Source organism: Semicossyphus pulcher, unplaced genomic scaffold, assembly GCF_022749685.1.
Source record: "Semicossyphus pulcher isolate SPU_LCO1_2020_fin unplaced genomic scaffold, fSemPul1.0.p SCAF_13, whole genome shotgun sequence".
Classification (NCBI taxonomy): Eukaryota; Metazoa; Chordata; class Actinopteri; order Labriformes; family Labridae; genus Semicossyphus; species Semicossyphus pulcher.
In genome coordinates, this window is record NW_027211637.1 from 14,995,786 (window position 1) to 15,022,467 (window position 26,682).

At 40.5% G+C, this 26,682-nt stretch overlaps 2 protein-coding genes across 2 annotated transcripts; one reads left to right on the forward strand and one right to left on the reverse strand.

Moving 5' to 3' along the window:
* The first annotated feature begins 507 nt into the window (after nucleotides 1-507).
* gnat2 (guanine nucleotide binding protein (G protein), alpha transducing activity polypeptide 2) lies at nucleotides 508-6,593 on the forward strand. The gene is made up of 9 exons (XM_069660731.1): nucleotides 508-613; nucleotides 4,039-4,081; nucleotides 4,602-4,743; nucleotides 4,885-5,042; nucleotides 5,159-5,287; nucleotides 5,388-5,517; nucleotides 5,609-5,762; nucleotides 6,011-6,222; nucleotides 6,558-6,593. The coding sequence occupies exons 1-8, from the start codon at nucleotides 508-510 to the stop codon at nucleotides 6,199-6,201; spliced, it is 1,053 nt and encodes a 350-aa protein (XP_069516832.1). The 3' UTR covers nucleotides 6,202-6,222; nucleotides 6,558-6,593.
* A 2,165-nt stretch (nucleotides 6,594-8,758) lies between these two features.
* Nucleotides 8,759-24,768, reverse strand: gnai3 (guanine nucleotide binding protein (G protein), alpha inhibiting activity polypeptide 3). The gene is made up of 10 exons (XM_069659399.1): nucleotides 24,731-24,768; nucleotides 24,176-24,513; nucleotides 17,584-17,626; nucleotides 16,941-17,082; nucleotides 16,686-16,843; nucleotides 13,932-14,060; nucleotides 12,650-12,779; nucleotides 12,050-12,203; nucleotides 11,044-11,251; nucleotides 8,759-9,686 (listed from the first exon to the last, which is right to left on the reverse strand). The coding sequence occupies exons 2-9, from the start codon at nucleotides 24,291-24,293 to the stop codon at nucleotides 11,061-11,063; spliced, it is 1,065 nt and encodes a 354-aa protein (XP_069515500.1). The 5' UTR covers nucleotides 24,294-24,513; nucleotides 24,731-24,768; the 3' UTR covers nucleotides 8,759-9,686; nucleotides 11,044-11,060.
* Nucleotides 24,769-26,682: the final 1,914 nt, after the last annotated feature.

Consider the following 26,682-nt stretch of genomic DNA (forward strand, 5'->3'; position numbering starts at 1 on the left):
ATATTACACATTGTATGTATACAGTAATATATTGTAGACTATAGGTACATACATTTCACACATTTTGTGTGAATGTATGTGGACATACAGACTTTAGTTAATTCCACTTGATGATATCAATGACTCTCACGAGCCCAAGTATGTGTGTTTATTTTCTCCTTTTCTTTACATCATTCACTATTGCCCTTATTAGGCTAATTGGATTGACTGGCCAATCAGGAAGAGGCACCTCCTAAGTCAGGGGTTTAAGCAGGGGGAATTAAAGAGTGGATCACTGCTGAACAGAGCTGCTGAATTGATTTGATCCTTGAGAGGGTCCCATCTGATCACCTAATCGAGAAGAAGCCAACCAAGCCAGCAAAGCTCAAGCACCTCCCTCCCAATCCCCTTCCGCTAGGAAATCGCCTTTCAGCACGATTAGTGTTGCACCCAGTTCTCTGCAGCTACTCACAGAGAACCGTCAAAATTTCCATCCTTGAGGATCTTGAGTTTGCGGAGGAAGAAAGCATGGGTGCGGGAGCAAGCGCCGAGGACAAAAAGTCCAAGGAATTGGAAAAACAACTCCAAGAAGATGCTGATAAGGACTCTAAAACAGTCAAGCTATTACTGCTTGGTAAGTGGACTCACGAATCGTTTTGTTGCACCAAGTTTTCCTTTTCGTCTCGGACTGCAGGGGATGCAAATTGCTCAGACCGACCGGTTTAGACTTCCAAGTATGCAGTACTTTACAAACTATAACTTTTATGTCTGACTGAAGAAAAACTTTTGTGCAGGTTCAGGTCTGCAGAGTTTGAGCAGAAGTCTGGTGGTCTGCAAACAGCCAGCAGGTGTAACTGATATAGAAGAACAACAACAACAACAACAACAACATAACTCAGCTTTGGAAAACGCTTTAGTCATCTTTCCTTGAGCCAAGTCTGGTAAACAGTTGGCTCCAAGTTTCAGGATTAAAGTAATGTTACAGATATTTTATTAATAATCATGTAATCGAACATTAGTGATGGATGTTTCACTCTCGGGTTTATTTGCTGCAGGTTTTTCAGGTCTTGGATATGAGCCATCTGACACGGCTCCGACACACCTGTTGTCTGCTTACTGAGATGTAAGATAGGGTATGATCAGAGGCTTTACAGGCTGTGCAGATGATTTGTTTCAGGATAAAAGCCTACATTAGTTTATTAGAAAGATGGGGCGACTGTTTAAGCTTGTGCACAACTGAGAGGGAATTAGAGAGAGTAAAGTGAGGGCAGCAGAGGGAGATCAGAGAGATAAGTCTGCAGGCTGGGGAGCTGATTTAACGCTAAAATAAAGAAGAATAGTTTGCAAGGATTTAGAAAACAGATTTGAAGTGTAAAACAGTAAAAAAGAATTGACCTCATGTAGAATGGAGAACGTAAATAGTGCCAAGACTTGAGCTTTTACTCTCAGTTATGTTTTTCTACTATCATTTGAAGGAATTTGCTCGACTGAATTAGAATCAAAATGATCTTCAAATTTCTTTTTAGACTGTTTATTTTAGGTATTTGAATTTATATCACATTTTAAAATCTGATCGCACCTTTATTTTCTTGGCTGTGTCTTAAAATCAAGAATGACTTTTCAGTTCCGGTGGAAGGACGTTGGTGCTTAAAATATACGTAGCCTTTGGTCTAAATGAATCACAGCACAGCGGTGATACGGCAATCCGATTAGCTAACTGGTTTAGTGCAGATCCACTTGGAGAGGACTTTGTTGATCCCTCAACCTGCAAATTAAGAATAAAATGTGTATTATTGCAGCGTTTGTTTTAACAGAAACATTTGCAGTGTCAAATTTCAGTGAACATTAAGACAAAAATCAGAGACAATGTTCAATAAAAAAGATCATTTGAATTAAATCTAAATGAGCAGGTCGTTGACCTCTGTGCTGCTGCATTAGTCATTGGTGCTGAAAGTCTTTTTAATGTTTCATTTATTTTCCTTATAAAACCTTAAACTCCAAATTATCTAACTTTAACTCTCATTTAAATTTCCTATCTCACAAGACTGCACTTGGCCTGTATCAATGTGTGAAATAAGCGTCTGAAAGTCGAAATAATAACTTCCATTAGCTCTAAAGAGGAGTTGCTCCTCTTTCAATAAGGACTGAATCGCTGAGGAAAACAAGAGTGCCATCTAGTGGCCTGTGGAGGATATTTTGACAGGCTAGACAGAACCAAACGGCAGCTTTTAATGGAGATAAAAGATGTTTGCAGCTGATTTCAGTGGTTTCATTCTTGTGAGCAAGAGTGCTAACAGATAAAAGAAGCATTGGTGAAGTTTGACATGTCCTGACTAATGTTGTAACTACCTAAATATTTGGTTAGATAAAAATAGCTATCACAAAGACTTCCATTAAGAAGATACAAAACCAACCATGTAGTTCATAACAGGGGACTTCCAAAACTTTTCCCCTGCAAGTTACCTCCCTTTTAGTCTCTTTAAAATCAGAGCAATCAGCCCTGAAGAACAGGACAAGAAGAAAAAAACTGCAGACCTCGATTGTTCTCAAAGTGCATTAACTGAGATGGTTTAAAGAAAGTTTTCCTTGCCGTTTGCATACTGGAAATGAAAAAAAGGGTTTGCACCATTTCACGTTTCATAGTTCAATTCTGCTTCTCCTCTTAATTCTAGATCTCCACACCAAGTCACAAACTTCTTAAATATTTGTTGCAACATCTGCAAAAATCATCTATCACTGGTAACTTCTTCAGGATAAGCATGGATATAGAGCTCGCCTTTAAAGCTCAGATTTAATGTCCCTGCAAAGCCTGAGGGCACAGTCGCTAATGAGCACAAGCTGAAAGTATGACTCACAGAGGGTAAACATACTTTTCATTAAAACCCATTTTTAAATTGTCAGAGTGCCACCCAGCTCATCCCCAGTTAGCAAAACACACTTGTTATTGACTTGCTAATGACAGCTAGCAGCAGAAAACTAATGGTATCTGCCTGAGCGGGCTGGATGACGCCTCATGATGTCTTTAAATGCTCAGCAGTAAATCTGCGATGGAGCTTAATGTGGCTCCAGTGAGCGCAGGCCGGCCAGCTTTGGTCCCTCTGTGATGGGATAAATGCTCTCTATCCTGAGCTAGCTTACAGTGCTGCAGACAGCCTGATCTGCCTGCAAGCCTCTCTTTAGCCAGCATGCAACTGTGACATTTTAATTTGACATGCAATAATGCACAAAGCATGCATTTGCATGCACAAGGAATATTTCATGCAGAGAAACTAAGAAATTCTCCTCCTTGCATTGAGCTTGAGCTCGATTTGCTAAAGAGCGGAGATGTCTGTAAACATTGTTTAATGTTACTACCTGGAGGGGCTTGATGTGCAAAGATCTGCAGATAATCAGACATAAGTTGTTAATATTCTTTTATAATATATGAAAAAAAATGTTGGGTAGCAAGATGATTAAGATGTTCCTGTTAGCTAGTTTATCATCCTCTATTAAAACAGAAGTTACAAATGAATATGCACATTTAAATGTGCCCTATCCACAACCAGACAACTCTGTCCCTCTCTCCATCTTTACCTTAGCTGTAGCTGATGTTTCCTGTGCATGCTACAGTGCATCTGTTTGTTCTTCTGTTTTATATAATGTTGCATTGTATTTAGGTAATTGTTGCAAGTCATATTTTATACTTTTGTACATTTGGTTAGGGGCAGATGTGAAACATTGCAAGCAAATGGAGACATCGCTTTGCATGAAATCAAATATAAAAATACTAATGAGGGGAAGCCTGTCCACGATTTCCATGAAGAGATTGGACGTTTATAACTATTGTACAATTTTTACTTTTGTTCCTGTTTGATGTCAGAAAAGTTCTGCAAACTTCAGCAATCAGATAAACAGTCATTTAGGTCAAAGTAACAGCAAGTATTTTCTTTTTTTGTCAGACTGCTCCTTTAATTTGACAGCATCATCAAAGCACATTCTTTGGCTGTCTACTGCTTACACTGTGTTTCTGCTCATCAGCAGTTATGGCCTTGTTGGTAACTTTCTTTTCTTCTCTTCCAGGCGCTGGTGAGTCAGGCAAAAGCACCATCGTAAAACAAATGAAGTAAGTATTAAAATAAGTGTTAACATGAGTCTTTAGTGTCATCCACACAGCATGTCAGTGGCTTTCAATCACAGAGCAGCTCAGAGTTTTTTTAATCTCTTCGGTCAGGCGTACAGCCAGCAGGCCAAAGCTCTGTCTGTTTCACTTACACTGAAGCCTGTTACAAAAGGTCAACAGGGCAAACACCCGCTTACTTTGATTTGTCAGCACTTGTTTTGTGCATTTAGTCTGGCAGCTAATGAGCTCAGAAACACGCCACAGGGGGGCGCTGTGAGCACAAGCTAGAGAAGATATAAGCTAAGTTTCTACATTTCATGAACTTCACTTTTTACATGCATCGGACCCCAAACTAACATATACTTGGAAGATTTAATTCATGTGTTTCAACATGTTTTCAAGCTTTAATAGGCAGTATGATGGGAATATAAATAACCCACCAGCTCAGAAGCAGAAGATTAACGTAGCAATGTTTGACTAGTTTATCCCTGAACTAAAACACTTCACTACTCCTTCACTACAGGATTCTCCATCAAGGTGGTTACACAAAAGAGGAACAATTGGAGTTCAGGGCGATCATCTACGGCAACATCCTGCAGTCTGCTCTGGCCATCATCAGAGGCATGGAGATGCTGGCCATTGATTTTGGCTCACCCTCTTCACAGGTCTTATATGACACTAAAAATATGTACAGTAGACATGATTGACTTGTAGAATTGATTTTCACTGACATAACTCAAACTATAAATAGTTAAAGTACTGTGAAGATGCTGATGGATGTTTGTTCTGTGTGCCTGAAACCACAGGAGGATGCACAGAAGCTGCAGAACTTGTCAGACTCCATTGAGGAGGGCACAATGCCTACTGAGCTGTCTGATGTCATCAAGAAGCTGTGGAAAGACACTGGTGTGGCGGCCGGCTTCGAAAGAGCTGCTGAGTACCAACTGAACGACTCTGCTGGCTAGTGAGTCTATGTCTATGACGGGGGTTGATACAGTTGCGGGGTTACATGTACAAGAGGCAGCTAGCTTGGTGTTAGAGAGTGTGGTCTGATTGCTTTACGGTTTCTGCCACCATCAGCTACCTCAATGAGATGGACAGAATCTGCAAGCCAGACTACCTCCCAACCGAGCAGGATGTGCTGCGATCTCGAGTCAAAACAACTGGTATCATTGAAGAACAGTTCTCTTGCAAGGAGTTGCACTTCAGGTAAGTCACAAGGGTGGCCCTGACAACAGCAAAAACCCTGACTGAACCTGATAACCAGGAGACACTTACTGACTTTGTTGCGACTTTCTGTGTTGAACAGGATGTTCGATGTGGGTGGTCAGAGGTCAGAGAGGAAGAAGTGGATCCATTGTTTCGAGGGTGTGACCTGCATCATCTTCTGCGGAGCTCTCAGTGCATACGACATGGTGCTGGTAGAGGACGACGAAGTGGTGAGTGGAGACTTCACCATTCGAGCGTAAAAGAATAAAAAGACTAACATTTAAACACGTAGCTCACCCTCTTCCTCTCTGACCTTTTCAGAACCGCATGCACGAGTCCCTCCATCTATTCAACAGTATCTGCAACCACAGATTCTTTGCACTGACCTCCATCGTGCTTTTCCTCAACAAGAAGGATCTGTTCGAAGAGAAGATCAAGAAAGTCCACCTGAGCATCTGCTTCCCAGACTATGACGGTACAACAAACCGATGCATGTTTTTATAGCAAACACAGAATCAGGCTGGAGAAGTCTCTAAGATCCAATGCAGACAGTTGGAGCGTCAGTGTTCCCTCAAATAAATGATGTGATTGAACTGAACTTACGTCATACCAGCTGATCGTCAATGATGCACAAGCAGAGGGATTCATGTAACAATCATTGCACTTATTATCTTAACAACGCTGTAAATCCGCTCTTATCTTTACACCCCTGATTTCCTTTAGGCCCCAACACGTACGACGACGCCAGCGGCTACATCAAGACGCAGTTCTTGGAGCTGAACATGAAGAAGGGTGTGAAAGAAATCTACTCCCACTTGACCTGTGCCACAGACACAAAGAACGTCGAGATTGTGTTCAACGCCGTGACAGACATCATCATCAAAGAAAACCTAAAAGATTGCGGTCTCTTCTAAGCAGCTGCCGAGTGAAAAGAGGTACACGGTGACCACATGACACCCGACTCCCGGGGACTTTGTTGATGCAGAGTAATGGGGTCCAGATGAGGCAGACCCCTTGCAATTCAATTTAGCCATCCTGTGTTGCTAAGCAACAACTTCTGACCATAACATGAACTCACTCAAACTCGAACCGCATAGATATTAAGACCCTTTGGGACTACTGAGGATGAGAAAGCTATTACTGTAGTGATTTATGATTCAAATCAGTTCTTCCCAAAAGCTGTAATATGTAGCAAAATGTTTAAACACAATAGAGTTTTAAGCTGATTTAAACATGAGACTGATGTGTTTCATTTTTCTCCACTTTGCAGAACTTCCTTTCCCACCTTAACCCCTCACATATTGGCATTAACTGAGAGAGTACTGATGGAGCTCAGAGGATCCTCAGTTTGTCGTGTTCATGCCATCGCATCCATGCCAAGTCCCGGTCCTTGACTGCTCCTAGCGCATCACCATCTCCAACAGTAGATCTCTGCAACACAGTGCACGCCCAGCTAGCAGTTTAGCAGTGCTAAACAACTATAAAGTCACCATACTGTTGTTGTGGATGTTCGGCTCACATCGACAAGATTCTTCAGTGTTTCTAAAGTACAGTATTTGTTGCTGGTTTGAAGGTATGAAGATGAAATAGTTGCTCACGCAATCCTCGTTGCTTCCTTTTGACTACCGTGTTGTGAGTTATATTTACTATTAAAACCGAGCTCTGTAAAATAATTTAAACCATAAATCCGGGAAATTATTAATATTTTGAATAGCAACATTGCAACCTTGTTCTTCTTTGTGAGTACAGTAGTTCCTGTGGTCTTGATATTTAAACTGTAAAAAGTTGCTGAGCAAATATCGCAGATATTCCCAGTGCTTGCAGTATATCCAGATGACAAACCAAATTGTACATGTATCTAATCTAAATAGTTTTAATGTATTCAACTCACTTAAAATTTTAATGTGATGAATATATTTCAGAAGGTCAAACAAGGTAGAGAAACTTTGTACATAAGAGTAGATAATTCATTATATTTTGAAAGCTAAATCTGTGGAAATATACGAGAGAGAGAGGGTAAAACTAGAGGGATGATGCTTTATTATGAAAAGGGAATGAAAATCTACCGACTTTGTCCTTTCTTATGAAATGTAGAGGCATGAAATAAAGATGCATTAACTTCACTCGTGTCCTTGTTTCTTTGCTGCACAACCACATTGTCAATCACTGAATAACGTATATCAAATTAGAGAAGCAGGGCTGTCAACACTGAAGGAAAGCCTCAGGCTGTCACTTGTCGAGAACAATGCTGCTGTTATGTAAGTTCCCGTTGCTAGTCAGAGGGGAAATCGCAGCGTATGGAAGTTCATTAACAATAAACCAATTGAGAGAGCAAAACAAATTAGAGCGGTAATCTGCGAGGCGAGATTTACTGTAAGATTGTGCAGGGACAGATTCACGAGATGTGACAGCCAGCAAGGACATCACTGAGAGTGCAGCCAGTGTGAGAAGCTGACAAGAGAAAAATGTAAAGCTTCGTTTGCTCGCTTATTAGAAACGACATGTTCTCAGTTTGGGTACTTTGCACTGCATTCAAATTCCAGAGTAGAGCACAATCCATTAGATCTGCCCTGGACGTGTCACTGTGTAAGAACTGAGCGTTATAACATCAAGTCTGTTCTCTGTGTGGTTCATTAATATTTCCATCCACAAGTCGAGATTTTAACTGTGAAAAGATGCAGTGTTATGCTTACAGGGAGGCATGAGAGGCAAGTTCAAACCACCAGCAAACTGATCCAGTCATAAATCCTATGAACCACAGAGCGCTATTATTGTCCAGAAAATACAAAATTAAACATACAAACAGATAACATGTTCTCGGATACATCTTCCTGCAGCTACAAATAGCCTTCAACAAAACATACCCCTTACTCCTGTTTGGTTAACATTTATAAAAACTACAATATCGACCTGCTTTTTAGTTTACTTATTTCTATTCTAGTTCTGTGTTAATTGTTCTTCCCTCAATACACATGCGAAGGCAACAAACTTGATCCCGCTTCACTTTTAAGGTGTAATAGTTCCACAATCTTGGATCCCATCGGCTCTGTAAATAGAGATTAATAGTTCAATAATGTTTATATGATTGGGGATGGGTACAAAAGAGAGGCCTTTAAAAGTTTTAAAGGAACCACTAATAATGGTTTTAGTCTTTTTATGTGAAATATTAACTAATAGCGATCATACCTACATGTCCCTGGATTCAAAATATACCGTTTTCAATTGGCCTCACTCCTCTAGGTCTTTAGAAATCTTTACAGTGGATTATTTGTGATTGACACTGCCTAAAATTGTGTTATATGGTTTGTCTTTAAAACAGGAAAAAAGGAGGCCAGCCTGTGCCTTCATTTAATGATGTTAAAATGAACCAATACAGCTGCAGAAATGTTAAGAGATCTAAACATAAATACACTTTGGTAATGTTTTCTGCCTGGACTTTCTTTGCAGGAATTCACTGATCTAACTCAAGCTGTGCTCCACAACAGTTTTAATGGACTTCTCATAATGTAATGTTCGCGGCGAAAGAAGACAAGTATATCATACTTTTGCACTTTTATGTTTAATATGTTTGTATTTTCACTGATATCCATAGGATTAAATATTACCTCGAAATAAAGCAACATTCTACATGATTGAATAGTATTAGTATTCAAACTCCTATGAAAAAAAAAATCATGGTCTCCCTTTACAATTTGATCTGCAGTGATGTGTCTCGCATATAAAAATTGTTCAATATTTGACTTGTTAATAATTAAAATAGCAGTGCTGCTACTAAGTTCATTAGATTAATCCCAGACCCAAAATGTTATATACATCAAAACCGCTCACACAAAAAACTTCTGCATACTTAAGTTATGGCACTCAAACATCCTTAAGTGGAAATACTATATAACTGCAAATCAAAAATTTAAAATAAAATATAAAAAGGCAAATATTCAGTAAAATGATGTGAAAGACTTAAGCTATGAGAGGATGCAACACAAAAAGTGAACAGAATTTACATATGAGCTGTGAAACTCTGAAATGCAGTAATGGATCTGATAGACAGGCTCTTTTGGTCCTTGTACATTTGACAGAAAAACTATTAATGTGTCAGAGGCATCAGAGGGGCTTTACCTGCCAGCCCCTGCGTGATGCAAAGGTCTTAAATACGACAGGACTCCACAAACTCACAGTGATCATTTCACAAGCCTCCTCCACTTATCACTTGCTCTCAGTATGCTCTGCATCAAAAAACTATTAAGACATAAGTGATCATAGCATCAAGTCCCCAAATTGTGGAATTGAGGTCCAGCATTCAGCATGGCCACCAGCTCAGTCCTTTGTAAGACCTACTTTGCAATTCGCCTTCTGCAGACACGACATACCAGCCCAGAAGTCCTGATTCTCCTCCGGACACCTGCAAGGACGACAAAAATAATTATTAATCGTTACAGTTACAGGAAATAATGAAACCTTTAACACAGCACACAAATATGAACACAAAACCCTTAAATATGTTATTTAAATTTCCATTCATAAGCTCAATAGCACTTATAAGATCCATATACTTCACCAAGGTTCAAACTTATCATTCCAGGCTAATGTTAGCATGGCTAAATGTACACAGTTAGCATGGTAGCCCTGGATGGTAACATGCTGATTATCTGACTGTCTGATTTAGCATATTAGCATGCTAATGTTACCACGTCACTCTTTATCATTTCGTATTCGTTTAGCATGTTTGCCTGTTAACCTTAAACTTATGTTAGCATGTTTTCTTGCATACACAAATACACATTTCTGCCTTATTCATTTGTTAGTCGTGTCAGCAAAACGTTTAGCATGTAAGCATTTTAACACCAACTTTGCCTTTTCTTCCTAATTTTAAATTTGAGTTCATCCTCATAGTCGACTTTGATGTCCTAAACAGTAAAGCCAAACACTGTTTGTAATGGTTAACTTTGTTAACACTTTTAGCTGAGTTAATACAGTTTTCATCTTCACATTACCATTACTCCTGAGTCTGAAGGCGTCCTGTCAGGGTTATGCTAACAGTGCAACTGATAGCTCGTGATGCTTTTGACGTGAAATGTTGAAGGCTGGTTAACGGGTGATGCCAAATAGCCATCACAACAGGGGTGTGAGTGGAAGGGACCACTTGTCTTTAAATGATTTTAAGTTTCCTAAGCATTAAGTAGATACATTGTGTTCTTGTTTTCTTACTACTGATGAAGTTTAAGCTAAGTATTTAGTGTACTTTGTATTTGTGGATATTTTGATAGTTTTTTGTTACAGATTTTTTGGCCATTTTAATCTTTATTGACAGGACAGCTGAAGATTGAACAGGAATATTAATAATAACATTCTAGTTTTACGAATTGCAAAATACTTCAAATTTAAGGTCCACTTAATGTGCTTGCACTTACTTTACAGAGCGTTTAACTACACCACACAGTCTCCATTAGTTGTTTGATTTAATCATAAATTAGATTACATTGTTTTTCGATTGTTTGGTGGCATTATATCAAAATCAGATGAAAACCAAGGTAATTACCATTGATCCTCTAAAGGCATCAGTGTGTTGGCAAAATTTAATTGCTATTGATCCCTGAAACTGACGCTGTCATCACATGAGCGAAATCACCCTGTGCTGATGCAATAGCCATTGTTAATCATGTCATTTTTGACTGTTAGCTTTAACAATGACACCATGTTTTCACATCTCTCCAGTATTCAGCATGAACTTTACTGCAGGTGAAAGTCAGTGTGCCGACCTGCCGGGCCTGAAGCTTTAGAAGAGCCCGATCTCCCTCAAGTTGATCTTGATGATGACGTCGGTGACAGCATCGAACACAAACTGCACATTCTTGGTGTCTGTGGCACAAGTGAAGTGGGTGTAGATCTCCTTGGTGTCCTTTCGTTTATTTAAGTCCTCAAACTGGCACTGGATGTAAGCTGCAGCCTCTTCATATGCCTGTCCAGCTAAAGCAGAAAAATGTCAGTTATAAAGATTAAATGTGGAAATGGAAAAATCACACTCAACTTATTTGTTTTTAATAAAGTGGGTCCAACAAACCAAAGTGGAAAAAACACACTAAACTGACAAAAATGTGCCCTAAATCTATGACCAGGTGTAGCTTATTATTTGCTCCTGCAAACTGACAACAAGTTATTTTTGCTCTTTCCCTATGGGATGTACTGTAAATTCCTCTGAGCTAATTTTTTGAGCAAAAGTGGAAAACATTGTCAACAAAACTATTAAAATACAAACAGGGACACTCATAGTTACTGATGATCTTTTCAGGCCCTTTTTTCAACAAGTGGCTGTTAAATTCTGTCTGTGCCTATTGTGACTAACAGCTTTAGTGAGGCCCACTTTCAGGAAATTAAAAATGATGAACCCTGACAGAAACCCTTGAGTTGCATATCTATAAATAACAGCTTCAAAATCAGTCATGGACATCTTGTTTCAAAAGTCCTGGTTCATAAAACTTACAACAAAAGTGGCTTACAAAGGATTGTTAAGAACTAAAATCATTAATGTTAGGCTGTTAATCAGGGAATGTTTTCAGTGTATATAAACTAGCTTGTCCTACAGGAACTAATAAATCAAGAGCACACACATCACAGTCACACATATACAGGAAGTCAATGCTCAAACACAGCAGAAAGATAAATAAACATTTCCTCAGATCAAAAGACCGGAGGGAATGATTACGCACAAGCTGACAGTACCCGTACAAACTAATATAAATGTCTAATGCACAAAGTTTGTCTCACCAGAGTACTCGGGGTAGCAGATAGTGAGCGGACTCCTGCTGATCTTCTCTTCAAACAAGTCCTTCTTGTTGAGGAAGAGGATGATGGAGGTGAGCGTGAACCACTTGTTGTTACAGATGGAGTCGAAAAGCTTCATGCTCTCGTGCATCCGGTTCTGAGAGAAGAGCGGAGCTGAACTTACACACTGTCGGCCTTTTTAACAGATGACATTTTAACATTTAACATTAAGAAAAGCACATGTTTGGATTATTAAAAATAGGCTCAATGTAGCACATTAATCTTACACCATGTGTGTATAGCAATGTTAATGACACAGACTAATAAAACACATGTAACACAGCTTGTAGTGTCTGAATCCCAATAAAAAGGGAACTGCTGTTTTTGCCCGCTCTTACAAGCTGCTGTATAAAATCTGGCTCACTGTCATGGCTTACTGGGACACTTGAATGAAAGCCATCTTAAGCTTATTAGTAACACCTGTGCTTTCCTTTTCTGAGAAATCCAAACGTCTGCTGTGAAACAATCCCAAAACATGAAATCTACTATCAAATGTATGTGGAAAAAAACAGTGCACAAAACCACAGTGTATCCATCACTTACCATCTCCTCATCCTCAGCCAAGACAAGGTCGTAGTCGCTCAATGCGACGCAGAAAATGATACTTGTGACTCCCTCAAAACAATGGATCCACTTCTTCCTCTCCGAGCGCTGACCCCCAACATCGAACATCCTGGAGAAGCAAACACACACACACAGGCACAAAAGTAGCATAAATAAATGTACAGTAAACGTGCTCGTTTTAATTCTAATCTCATGTAAATGTGTGTTTTATGATGAGTGCCCCATAAAACACACACATTTCGACTGAAACAGAAATGAAATAAAAAAACGTGCTTCAACATTTTAGTGATGACACATTTACAGATGCTGAGGGCTTTTTATGGGGTAACAAAGGCAGGCCACAGAGGCTATTACAGTTATTGTTTCAGCGAAGTACAAGAGCCAGACAAAATAATGTCGAGGGACTGAAGCAGTGTAATTATATTTACTGCGACAGAGGTGGTTCATATTAGGCCAAATGCCAGTTGAGTCATGTGGGAATTTCCCGGGGATGATCAAGGGGGGTAACTCGGTTAAATTTGAACTTATATGTAGGGGCAATTTATTTTATGACCCCCGACTTTCCCCGTGGAGATCAAAGAAGGATTATCTAATCTTGTTTACGAAGGCGAGTCACTGCTGTACTTCTCTCCATGCTGCATGTAAAATGTAAGTAAAGCGACTTGATTCACAACATTGGGTTGTCAGTTTTTCAGCAAATTATCTTCAAGAGGGGAATTTCCCTCACAATCATTTGTGAGTTATAAAAAAGGGTTAAAATCAGCTCTTAATTACTCAGAGCAACATGAGGCTTTTAACAGAGCTCTGAACAAGCCAAACCACCTGTAACCAAATGCAGGTGCATCATTAAAGAGATACTTAAAAATGATTCAACTTAATGAGGGGACAAAATGCGACAGACACAAACAAAAGGCTCACAAGCTGCAGAATAACAAACACGGATTTGGATACAGTATAGAGTATGAAGAAATGTAAGATTCTGCCCATTTAACCGAATATCAGTTGCCCTTTTTGTGCCCTCTTTGTAAACAAGATTACTAAAACTAATTTCCCATGATGTGTTTCCTCTCTGTTGCCTTTGACTGTAATCATCAGCAGCCCTTCATAATGAACTAAAAACCTCCAAGTTGAGAATCATCATGTTAAAACCTACATAGATGTAAATGCTGATCGATACGGGGCACCAGCTCAGGCTCTGACTGTCTGTAATAACTTCTTCCTCCCTGAGAGCTTGTGGCCTTCAGTTTCTCTTGATACTCACTTGAAGTAGAGTTCTTTGAAGGTGAAGTGAGTTTCGACGATGCCGGTTGTCTTCACTCGTGTCCGCAGCACGTCCTGCTGAGTCGGGACGTAGTTGGGCTCACAGATCCTCTCCAAGTCATTCAGGTAGCTGAGAGACACAAAACATAACTATGTGAAGAAGAGCCTGACTGATATATTGCTCAGCCAATAATATCGGGGCTGATATAGGCCAATCACAGATATATCGGTCTAAATCTTTTTCTGTTGATATGTAAACCTTTTTCACAATCATGTAAGGCACAATGCTGTGGGTTATTTAAAATCTGAGGCGACCATGGTCCGCACCAGAATTGGTTGACGATGTATTATGTTAAATATTGTTAATTTAAGTTATTTGTTAAAAACAGCAGCCTTCTGAGTACCTTTGCACGGCCAGAATGCTGCAAAATCAGAGCATCATCCACAGACACGTGATATAGATGATACACTTTATATTGGCTACGTAGTGGTACACACAGTGCTTCTGAGGTGCGTTGGTGTTGAGATGATCAGTTCTGTAGCACGATAGAACGAGTGAGAGAGAACGGAAGTGTGTGTGCACGAGTTACGTGAAGTGTCGAGGAACAGATCAGCGGAAGAGCGATCGGTAGCTGTATAAACAACAGAAACCATGTACAGTTTAGGCTGTGTTTGTGCATAATAAAGCCTACGACTCCTCAAGACTCAAGCCGCGCTCCTGTGTCTTGCTTTCTGTATGTTGCTGGTATATTAAAGTGACGGGAGTTGGCCTCGAAGCTAGCTACAGCTTCGGCCCTGGAGCAGAACAATAAGTCTCCCTTGTGCTTTCTGACTACGGTCGGACGCTGAAGCAGGAAAGGTTAACAACCGCTTGGCTCGTTACTTTCCTCCATTGGTTTGTAGCAGGCGGCGTATTACCGCCATCTGTTGGAATACAAGGCACACTACTTTAAACATGAACGCATTCTGGGACTCTGGACAGTAGATTACTATTTTGTTTGTGGGCAAGCGTAATCATTACAGTTCGAACTATTAATATCTGACCAGGTTCGATACATCAAATTTCAGTTGAAAAGTGACCTCCCTAATCAACTGTCATATAGGTAAATGTTGAACATTTACCCTTTAAAATCAGTAACGGTATTGATCTCAAACATCTGTCTATCTCTGGTGATCCCTAACATTTTGTGTGCCAACAAAATCCTGTCTTTTTCATTTGTAAACACAACGTGGCAAAACCAGGCGATCCAGGGGCTTTCCAGACCTAAAATTGATTTAAAAAAAAGACAAATTAAATATTATGTCTGGTTTAGTGGAGGGCTTCCTCTACAGACATCCCAGGAGTCCACTGAATGATACTAAATATGGGCTCATATTTTGGTGCGTTATAAACACTGCCTGCTTGTGGGTTGAGTAAAAACAGACTAACTCCACTGGTTCCTCTTGTCTTGTATTGTGGACTGAGAGTTATGACAGCTCAACTGTTTTCAAAACAAGAGCATGTCCTTCACACTGAGCTACTTTCTCTCAGGGGGAGTGTGATATAAACGCTGCAGAGGCAGAAAACCTTGGGACATGTCTCATTAGTAATACCGCACTATATTTAGCTCAAACTGTCTGTTTTGCATGTTTCACTGAATTTCAACAGACTGTTGTATTCAGTGGTTAGAAATCAAAATAAACTTTAACCATTTTGTCAATTGAAGTGAAATCTTAACAGCAAGTTGACAGAGACATTTCCCAGTTGTCAGTTTCTTCTTCATGTTTCTCCTTTTTCAGGAATGCATCAATCTAAATAACAAGCCGACACAAGACTGTGAGGAACAAGACACATCTTGCCTCTGTCTTTGTTCAAGCGGTAATGTTACACACATGAAGGAGAAAAGCTCTTAGCCAACCACTTCCCAAAAATGCCTTCAGCTGGCTTAAAAGTAGGACCTTGAAAATGTGTGACGCAATTTAAAAATGTACACTTAATCATCACGGCAGTTTCATTTCCTTGGGAAAATAAAGAAAGTTAACAAAACATGTCACTCCATTGGACGTTTTCAAATAAATGAATTGCAATCAAGTAGGGCAGAAACAAAAGATGGATTATTGATTAATCTGCAAATTATTATTATTTTCAACTGTTTGATTCCTTGTTTGTTAAAAAAGGTCCTCATATAATAATAAGCTCATTTAAATTTCCAAAGGCCCAATATAATAATATAAACTGTCTAATTTTGGTCAACAGAAGTAAAAAACATAAAGATGTAACTACCAATCCTGACAATAGAGAAGCTGGAAACTGTAAAGAGATTAAAGAATAAATAGTTTGTTGTTTTAATTCGATTATTTGTCGGTCTACTTCAATGAAATATACACTCACCGGCCACTTCATCAGGTAAACCTGAAAAATGTAATGTAATCCAATACTCCAGATCAGTCATAAGATTTGCTTTTATGCTACCTTTAATGTACAGGCTTTTTCCTTAGCTGTCATGAGGTGTTTAATTCAGTGATAAAAGCAGAATCCATGGCAGTGCTGTTGTACTGAACTGCATTAGATTTATCAGGTGTACCTAATGAAGTGGCCGGTGAGTGTACAGGAAGGCTGTAGACCAGATTAAATGATTTAAAAGCCATTTTCTGGGAGATTTTGTCACCTTGAATCACTGAGATAAAAACTGTAGTCATCTGCACATTGACTCATTTAACAACGGTACTTAGTGAGTCTTTGGAGATCTGTATGTGTAGAGAAGTGAGTCCTCACTATGCAGCCGAGTCGTTGAGCTGATACTCTCGTGATCGATCGAAGCACGCTTGAACTCCAGCATCGCTCCACAGCCGACGAATCACGCTGGTCAGCTCTGCCGACATCACACCTTCCTCCGCCGTGCTCGCCAGGGCAAACAGCAGGCGGGCATCGTCCTGAAAATGAAGATGATTATTTCCTGTCATTGAAAACTACTTCATGGAGTCATTCATATCATGAATGAGGAATTGGATCTGAATGTAGTCATCTTACCGTCCGCGCAGCATCTACGAAGTCTATCTTTAAGCGGCCCATCGCCCTGATGATGGCCATGATGGACTGGATGGTGTTGCTGTACACGACCACTTTGTACTGCCTGCACTCTTCTTCCGAGTAGCCATCTTCATGAATGATTCTGGTACATTGAAAAATCCAAATAGGGTTTTAAGAGTTAATATTGGACAGTGTGAACAATGGCTCTAACAAATGTGGGACAAATTACAGTTTGGAAAATAATTTCATGCAACACTGTCATTAGTGCTGGAATTTGAGCTTCAGTGTGCATGCAGCATGCCTAATGTGGGAACTGGGGGACTCTATTCAGGTCCTGCCAGGCTACGACTGGCCGCCTTTGTTTGACACATTATGCAAAAGGGTGCTTCCTCCTGTGCCGGAGCCCAGTGAAATGAGGCTCCTGCTCTGCTTCCAATGAGGGATGAACCCTGTTTGCAATCACAGCTCTCCCCACGCCATTAACCTCTGACAACAAGGCTGCAGCTCAAAGAACGAGGGAGGGAGCGCCACTGTCTTTTGTCAGCGAGGTACAAAAATAGTGCCGAAGCCTTTTACGGGATGCAGCAGTTTGATATAATGTCATGTTGCCTGTTACTAGGACTATGTTTAAGCTGTTACTTACTTCATCTGCTTCACTATCGTGCTTTTCCCAGATTCCCCAGCACCTGGAAAACAGGGACAGTAGTTAGGACAGTCATACAAGGGACGACAGCAGCCACAAAAACACAAACAAATACTATCAAATCCCTCTCACGTGGGCGACACATCAGGACTGTTCATGTTAGCAGAACGTAACGTATGTTTGTGTCACAACCCCAAAGAAACTACAGCATTTTCAAGTAATTCAATGGCAGACAGCTAAATCGGGCCTGAGGGAGCATATACGGTCACGACCTTGAGTGTATGAGTGAATTAATTCTTCCTTAAGCTTAGCAATTTGTCATTGGCCACAAAAAGACACAGACACAGTGTCCTATGGAGGAGTCAGATACGATCTGCTTACCCTAAAACGTGTACAGTACACCACAGCCTGGAGCTTAAGAGTACAGAGAGGATTATGGGAAACAGAAGTGCTATGAGCTGCATTTCTTCTTTAGGGAACGAAGACTTTAACAATCTGTGACAAATGATGGTACCATTGATATCAAAGCTTCTAACACAATAAAGGCCACCGTAATAATGTTTAGAGGGGAAATGATTTCACATGAGGAACCGCCACAGTATTTCTACAACTATCAGCCAAACAGGAAACAGTTGTCACGCTTCTGGCTGAGCCAGTGTTTTTCCACTGGAGAGACAATCCCAGATATCATGCTGCTCTGGGCGTCAGAGAGCAGAGGGGCCATAAAAACCTCTCCGATTATTTAAAGAGTCTGTCAGCAATCTGAAGCCCCACAATAAACACCAAATTCTTCTCTGTCCTAAACCTTGCTCTACAGTACGAGAGAGGCTGCTCCTTTTCTATTTTTGAACCCTTCTTCTCTAAACTGAACAGCGTCATCATCCCTCTATTGCAGTACTGTCAACCTGAAAAGACCCGATCTGTATTGATTGTAAAGGTTCTTCTTTTCATGATCAGAAATTGATTAGAATGTCTTAATGATAACAGTCAAATCAATTTCCCAAACTTGATGTTGGCAGCCACCACCCAACAAAGAATTTCCTCTCACTGCCTTCAGAATAGCTCATTTAAGACATTAAAAAATATGTATTAATTTTGTATGAAAGAGTCACAGAGAGGGTCAATGTGAAGCTGGAGCCAGCAGCCTCTTAGCTTAGCTTAGCATGAAAAGCTATATTGGAGGGTAACAACCACTTAACTTTGCTCTGTCCAAAGGTAAGCTAGCACCTCTACAGCTTACTAACTACATACAAATCCACACTCAAACAGTGCAAAAACAAAGCAGTGACACCTGCTGGGGGCTAGCTCAAAAAGCGAGTCAATCCATCCTTTAATAAATGCCCAAGTTTACACAGGGAATAAAGATGTTTACAGCCTGGTTTGATCAGCTCACTTACATTTTTCATACAGTTATGCACAATAAAGGGCATGGCGGCTTTGAGTTACAGGTGGGTGTCGCGGCTATGTGTCACTGAAATTGACCTCTTGGGTATCCATCCGCTCTTTCGAATATGGTCACTTCCCTTCACACAAATGGCGATGGCCAAAAAGCCGAACTTACGGCTTCAGAATTGTCCTCCACAAACCAATGATTTTATACAGTCTATGATTTGAAAACAGGTTTCGGCAAGTGTGAGTCGGTGCTTTGCTGCTGTACTTCCTGTTGACTCACTCTAGAATGAGAATTTTTTCATGGCTTAATTAAAGTGGCATAAGCATGTGTGGGCACGACACATTAGATGTCAAACTCATCCAACCATTGTGAAATGATTACCAAAAACATCGTGGCTAAGTTTATACTGGCAGAGAGTTTCATTTTGCTTAATATAACCACAACAATGACCTGAAACCGCAGCATGAAGACGTTTTCAGAACATGGAAATTGAAATATTAATACCTGCTTCTTTAAAGCAGCGAGGAACAAGTCATAATGTAAGAATGGCTTTAATAGGGATAGTTTGGAATCCTGTATTTTGTCAAGGAGGCGTACAGTGGAGAGATATATTAAGATGGCCAGGCAACAAGAATTAAACCCATGAATTCTTTGGTTAAACTGTCACCACCAGAGGAGATTTACGCCGGCTCACCAGAGAGGCAGCAGCAGACAAATTGTGTTGATCCCTCTCCTCAGTTCTGTCAGTCACCAATTATCTCATTCATGGTATTTTTTGGCAGCTTGTCAAGCGTGGCTTCCTGCCAGCTCACACAGACGTTCACAGAGACGTGCAGGACTCCAAACCGAGCCTCATTTAACAAGAATCTCAAATGTAGATTCGTTATGAATCGCTGTTCGTGGTCAAGCAGGGGAACGTTTTCATTGGAAGGGTGTGTTGGCTCTCCAGCTCTGTGGTCGAACAGCAGCTCAACTCCTTTGTTTTTCCCTCATAACTCTCTCATACCAGCTCAGACAGGGAGAGGAGGGCACTGCCTGGAAAAATCACTCCCCTCTCAGCTCTTTTTTTTTTTTTTTTGTCAGAACTTGAAATGAGTGTTAACATACGATGAGATTTCAGCCTGTATTGTAATGTTTCACCTCTAAACCTATCATCAGCTAAAAGCTAATCCTCACAGATCAGTGAGCTGCTGATCAGAAGTCGTCTTTATCGTCGCCAAACTGATGCCACGACCGCATTTATGTGACTTCATGTGATATCTATTTCCGGTTTCACTTCTGTCATTACACACAGAGCTCAGTGGCCTAAATCGCCTTCTACACAACAGAACTATGGAATTGGCTTGTAATACATCAACCAAACAGTGGAAACAGTTTGATATTAAGTATCCGTGAATGTTAGATGGTACATTTCCTGGCCTGGTTTCTGTTTTGCCCTCTCTTCTAGGGGAACATGCAAAAGAAATCAGTGCAAGCATGAAGGAATACCCACTGATGGGAAAGCTGCCTGTAATTCTGGCTTAATGCAATTATCTGTGATGCACAGAAGACAAACAGCAAAGACACAAGAAGGAAAATCTTTAAATGACTGGGAAATCTTGTTAACTTTCAAATACAACTGTGCTTATAAAAATGATGGACTTCCTGTTATGCTGGAGGGATGTTAATCAGTTACATTGTTATTGTGCATATAATAAGCTCCTCCTACAATACACTTAGTGTGCAAACAGTCCATATTTTCCCACAACAAATCTCAGACACCATGTTCAAGGGCGGATCCAGACTTCTTTGACTGGGGTGGCCCGGGGGGGAGGGAGTAGGCATGAAGTACGTGTTCGAAAATACACATTTAATTACAATTTCTGTCCCCACGTATCACATCTACTTCAACTACTAACAATAAGGTATCATACAGACATTACATTCGTGGGTATAGGTTGCTGTAATTAAAAAATAACACAAAGGAGTGGCACCCAGCAAATCTTCCATCATTCATTCTTTGAAAGCTAAATAACAAAGGTGTATCTCTATAGTCGCACTTCAAAGTACCAAGAAAAGATGATTTTCTGCACAAAAATGTCACAAAGCATCCAGCAGCTGTTGTAACACAGCCCAAAAAGCTCGTTTGAACATAACACCCGCCTCTCACCTGGCAAATAGCCAATTAGGACACCCCAAGCGGCAACCTCCGATGTTTAAAAATGAAGCCAATGCAGAAGTGCAAAAAAACTGCGGTTCTTCTGGCTGGCTCCAGAAGCCTAGAAATAACATTAATGCAGACTGGAAATGCCCATTTTTACAGCAGGAATAAACATGTTTACAGACTGGTACAAAAAATGGTCTTGTCATAAATATTAATAATATTGAGCCTTAAATTTTGTGGTCACTTGAGTGACAGGTGGATACTGCTGGCTATCTGTTAGACGTCAACCTTTTGGGAGTTTTTTCATGCAAAAATCAGGCAAATAATCTGACTTAGCTTGTGATTTATAAAACTATCTGTGCAGGAAGTCTGAGCTCCAGCTTTTCAGTGAGTTAAATTCTAGTATTATTGTATTGATATATTTTAGCACTTCGTAACAGCTATAATGCGCTGGCCATACCTGGCTTATTAGCCTGTTCAGTGTTTATCATACAATTATTTATTGGTCGGCCAGTGCATAGGAGTCAGGATTGTTGTTGGCCTTTTCCTGGAGAGATTATGGCTGACTGTGATGACAAGATCGGTTCTTTTACTTTTCCAGGTACGTGTCGTTCACCCACCACTCTCTCACTGGGCGGGTGAGCTACTTCTTTAGTCTGATAAATAAACAACTGCAGTGTGTCATCACAAAAAGAAACAAAATGTGTGGGAAGCACAAAGTTAAACTAGCTTATTCACAGGCTAATGGATTATCCACAGAGACAGACTGATTAGCTTTGATAACTTGCCGCTTGCCAACATGGCGGCGGCCACATCCCGAACTAGAGGCTCATTTACACAGTCGAGTAACCAATGGGTGATGTCACGGTGGCTACGTCCATTATTTATACAGTTAATAGGCCACCCACTTGGACACACCCCTCATTATGTTTACACACCAGTGATCAAAACCAGAAAATTCATTTGACTAATTTGTTATAACTTTAGTAACTTGAGTTACACTTTGGTGTAATGAACACCTTTGATTGTAGTTAAATGAGTCACATAGAGATTCCTTCATGATCAATAAGGATGATGCAACTTGAATCCCGGATGTCAGTGCATCATATCCCATCAGTGCATGATGGTACAGCTTTCTCAGGAAGTCCTTCTGCGTGAATGAATGTAGTGATGTTTACATGTCAATGACTCATGCAAGAGCTAATTCTTTACTCAGAATCGTCCTTTCAGTGACATACTTGGTACTCTCATGTATTCTAGTAACGTGTCTAATCAGATTACATGAGATGACGTTACACACATAATGAAGCCCCCAGAGGGCAACTGCACACTACACAAATGAACACAGTGATGACATGCTGCGCTGATCACATTACACGACTGTCAGTGTTATGATGGGGTAACTTAAAGTTGTCATTTGCACATTACGCGAGTGATCGGTGAAACACATTACTCCACATTTCTGTAGGAGGAATCCCTGAAAACTTAGTCCTGTCCTGAAGTCAGCATCCCGAAAGGCAAATTCCCCTTAAAATGTTTAGTAGCATGACTGTCTCCACCAAAAGGTCAAAAGCACATCAACTTTACAACACTGCATCAGTACAATCGGATCCTGTAGTCCACATTTGTTACAGCACGAAAAGTTTTGGAGATTACACGTCTGATTCTGCACAGGCTGTAATTATTCCAACCTATTAACCCTTACAGTTCAACAGTTTGCCAGAGACAAGACTCCAAAACAAAAGCCTATGTTTCTCTAAAGACAAAGGCCAAGCTCACCTCAGATAGCGTAAAAACGTTCATTTGTATAACTGAGATAGTTTCATCGAATTGATGTTGAATATTTTACGATGAAAGTTTTATTAGAAACTTTAGTAATAAACGCACCAACATACAACAGCATGTTGCCTTATGCACAGTAAGTTAATAGTTCCTTTTCAGAAATATTTCATCACATTTACTGTATAGATTTATTTCTTGTGAAATACTCAGTCAGTACTTTCACTTCTCCAAACCTTGAGTTATTAAATGAGCTAGAAAAACCCACTGGTGTATGAGGCACATATGTTTTTAGAAAAAGGGGATGTAGAGTTAAATAACTTTTTAAATACTGGCATGGGACAGAGAGAAGTTAGTTCCTGCTAGAGGGCACAGAGAAAAAAATGTTGCTAGTCAGGGGGGTTTTAATCCCTCTGGCACGCCTGTGCAATCCACACCCACAGTGTCAGGCCCACTGAGAGTGTGCCAGTAATACAGACCAGCAGGCCGTGCAGTTACATACAGAAAGTGGCCATTGCAGTCTTGACACTTAGTGTGGAAGAGGTCATGACACTGAACCTGGAAGCCACCGTTGACCATTGCTGCTTTTGTTTGTCTTATATGACGGTGAATGGGACTTTTCGGAGTCTTTAAATGTTGGTTTTACAAAACCTTCATAGGAGAAATCGGAGAAATCAAGAAACTAATCGTCACCTGCAGCCCTGAAGATAAGGACAGAAATCTGGTCTCTCAGAAATTGTTCCGTATCATTGGCTTAAAAACCAAAATGATCTGGAACAGTTACAGCAATAAAAATATCACAACGAGTATTTGTACAGGCCAATTTCACTACAAATCACAACATACAATACTCATTTCTCCTCATTGCTGACCCAGAGCGGTGACACCAGGTCACATTTCCCTGCAGCTGTAAAGTTGAGTTATAATTACTGAAGTAAAACAGGCCTGCAGGAGTTACGACATGCTTTGTGACAAGCGACAACACTTGACAACACAAAGTCTCCTCTGAGCATGAATCTACCCCCTACATACTAATAACTGATAGAAAGACAGGGAGGTAGCAGCAGAGGAGTATTTCAACACCAACATCTGCTTCACTCCCACAAGTTCTGTCAGTGCAGACGTGATGTACCACAGCTGCATTGACCCAACAGTACGAGGAGAAGGGGGAGTGTGTGGAGTCAGATAAATCAAAGATTGCAGTTACAAAGTAAAAATTAAAAGTACCCAAAGATTAACGAGTTGATTTCATGCATTAAAATGATCCAGTAACCTACCGAGCAGGAGGAGTTTCACTTCTCTGGAGGATTTCTCTCTGTCCTCCCGCAGGTTTTTATCAATCATTTTACTCCTCTCCACCGCAGCTTTGTCCTCGGCACTGATCGTGCAGCCCATTTTCACTCTCAAACTACTTCTTTACCGTCGGACTGTGGTTTCAGCTGCTCATGAGTTGTAGGAAACAGCCCTCGGGGCGGTGTGAGCGGAACTTTCCCAGCCGAGGAGGAGAAGCGGAGAGAGGGGGGAAAGGCGTTGGCACCGGAGGCTCGTCTGTCCAAAGTGAAGCCAGAGTCTGATGCTGAGCTCACACAGCTCCGGTCAACACACTCCTCTCTGTCTGCCCGGGTGATGAAATATAAGCAAATCAAAAATCCCCAAATTTAAGTTTGATTTTTTTTTTAATCCAACTTAGCAGTAGTTTAGACTAAAAAATAAACTAAAAATGTCTTTAAAAGAAAACAAAATACTTTCAGTTAAAACTTCTTTGAAAAATCATTCGTATAATCCCACGTTTAAACAAAACCCGCAATAAAAATCACTAGTTTGTCGTATACTTAGACTTGCTGCTGCGCAGTCGGACGTTCATCCAGCTGATCCAGCTGCGAAGAAAACGGCACTGAAAAAGGAAAATTGATGCGCTTCAAGGGGCTGACGGGAAATGTAGTCGCCTCCAAACCACCATATCTGTGAATCCTAGCGTACTGTATATATGTGTAGGATAAAAAATGCTCAGAATCAGGCATATTCCTCACAAGGCTTCGTGAATGTAGTCATCATGTTGTTTAAAAGAAAGCCGAAGTCTCGTGGGCACGTTGTCTCATCAGTTATATTGATTTAGTCAGAAAAGGTTTATGTGGTGTTAGCGCGCCCCCTGTGTGTTCGCAGCTGGACTGCAGGCATTAATGCAGGCATGGACTCTTAAATGACAACAAACAAAACACAAACGACATTTCTTCGGTCAAGAGGTCAAATTAAGTTGAACTCCTTTTGTGTTCCTGGCGGTGTGCATACAAACTATGAACTCAGCAGCTTCGAGGTGGGTGAAGAGAATCGTTGAGTCGATTATTTTAATGCAAATATGCAACCGTGAGAACAAAACAGGTGAAGTATGACAAAATGTTGTGTTTCAGCACACTTTGAATTTAGCTCATTAGTGTTCCCGTCAGGCTCTGAACTCTTAGTCAAACATAGGCTACATTTAGGTAACAAAATTTCACATGGTGTCGCCATTTTGAGGAACCTTAATCAACCTTTGTAACCATAACAAGGAATTAGCTGTTTTCCTATTCCTCTTCTACAGCTGCCAATCATGTTCACATACTACTGTCTTCTTTGTACGGTTGATACAGCGGTGGAAGCCATGTCTAACATGGTTAAAAGATGAAAAAGTCTTTACTAACAACTAATCTGTGGCAGCAAAGTTAGTAAAAACGTTTTAGTTTTTTTTTTCATGGAGTACAAAAACGTAGGACTCAAAGAAAGACTCAAAGCAACAAAGAAACCAAGATGTGTTCCTTATGGCTTGTAATTGATTACATTTTCTAACCACTATACCATCAGATCATGTAATGGGTTAGTTTAAGTAAAGAGTTGCAGATTTGTGAATGTATTTAGAGATGAAATAATTTTTTGTACCGCTAATAGTGTCTGGATCATTAATAAATAGACTAATCAAGTTCTCAGACTTCTCCATGAAACCAGTATGGTATATCATGCCTTAACGTGTTACTATAATCTTTTTAATTTCCTTCTTGTCATCTCCAGCCTCCTGCTCCTCCGTCTCCTCCTGCCAAACACACCCCTCCAACCGTCAGCAGACGAAAAAGCTGATTCCAGGAAAGTCATTATATAAACGTAAGTGAGAATATCATGTGCGTGAGTTCATATCTGATCCAATGAGGGAGACTTTTCACTGCAGACAGCCTCCACACATTTCAGGACGGCAGTTTGCGGCATCCTGAAATGATCACAGCTCCATTCAGGCGTTTAGATTATAAAACACTGCGCTGTGCACCCATCGGCCCCCCCAGAGCGACACGGCGCTGGCATCCGTCCTTGAGCACCTTCGCTGGGCGTGTTGCCGCTGTCACAAAGGTCAGGCTGTTTGAACTGAGCGCTGTGGGAGGCGCCCTCCTCCGCTCCACATGAAAGCTATGAGTCATTGCCACCGATGGGGAGCAGCACAGGAGAGGGTAAAGGAGGATAATCACAAAATAGATCAGGCTTTTTTTCCCTCAAAAATAACCACAGTTACATGCCAAAGCTGAAAGCTGTCCCTTAGAGATTACAGGGATGTTTCTGGTATGAATTTGTCTAAATATTCATGTACGTCACTCAATCTTTATTTATATTTCTGGGTTTTTCATCACTAAATCTAAGATTCATGTTTGGAAGGAGAGGGATAGTGTCTTGGATATTATTGAAACCAGTGAATGTCCTTACTGTTTTGTGCGTTTAGCATTTCAGTTGTGTTGACTTGTAGATCCTAAATCTATGGTCACAGGTT

Coding starts and splice junctions, on each gene's coding strand:
- gnat2 (XM_069660731.1), top strand. CDS start 508: ATGGGTGCGGGAGCAAGCGCCGAGGACAAAAAGTCCAAGGAATTGGAA. Junction 4,082..4,601: donor ACCATCGTAAAACAAATGAA/GTAAGTATTAAA, acceptor CCTTCACTACAG/GATTCTCCATCAAGGTGGTT. Junction 5,043..5,158: donor CTGAACGACTCTGCTGGCTA/GTGAGTCTATGT, acceptor TGCCACCATCAG/CTACCTCAATGAGATGGACA.
- gnai3 (XM_069659399.1), bottom strand. CDS start 24,293: ATGGGCTGCACGATCAGTGCCGAGGACAAAGCTGCGGTGGAGAGGAGT. Junction 17,627..24,175: donor AGTGAAACTCCTCCTGCTCG/GTAGGTTACTGG, acceptor CCTGTTTTCCAG/GTGCTGGGGAATCTGGGAAA. Junction 12,204..12,649: donor TGGCTGAGGATGAGGAGATG/GTAAGTGATGGA, acceptor CTCTTCTCTCAG/AACCGGATGCACGAGAGCAT.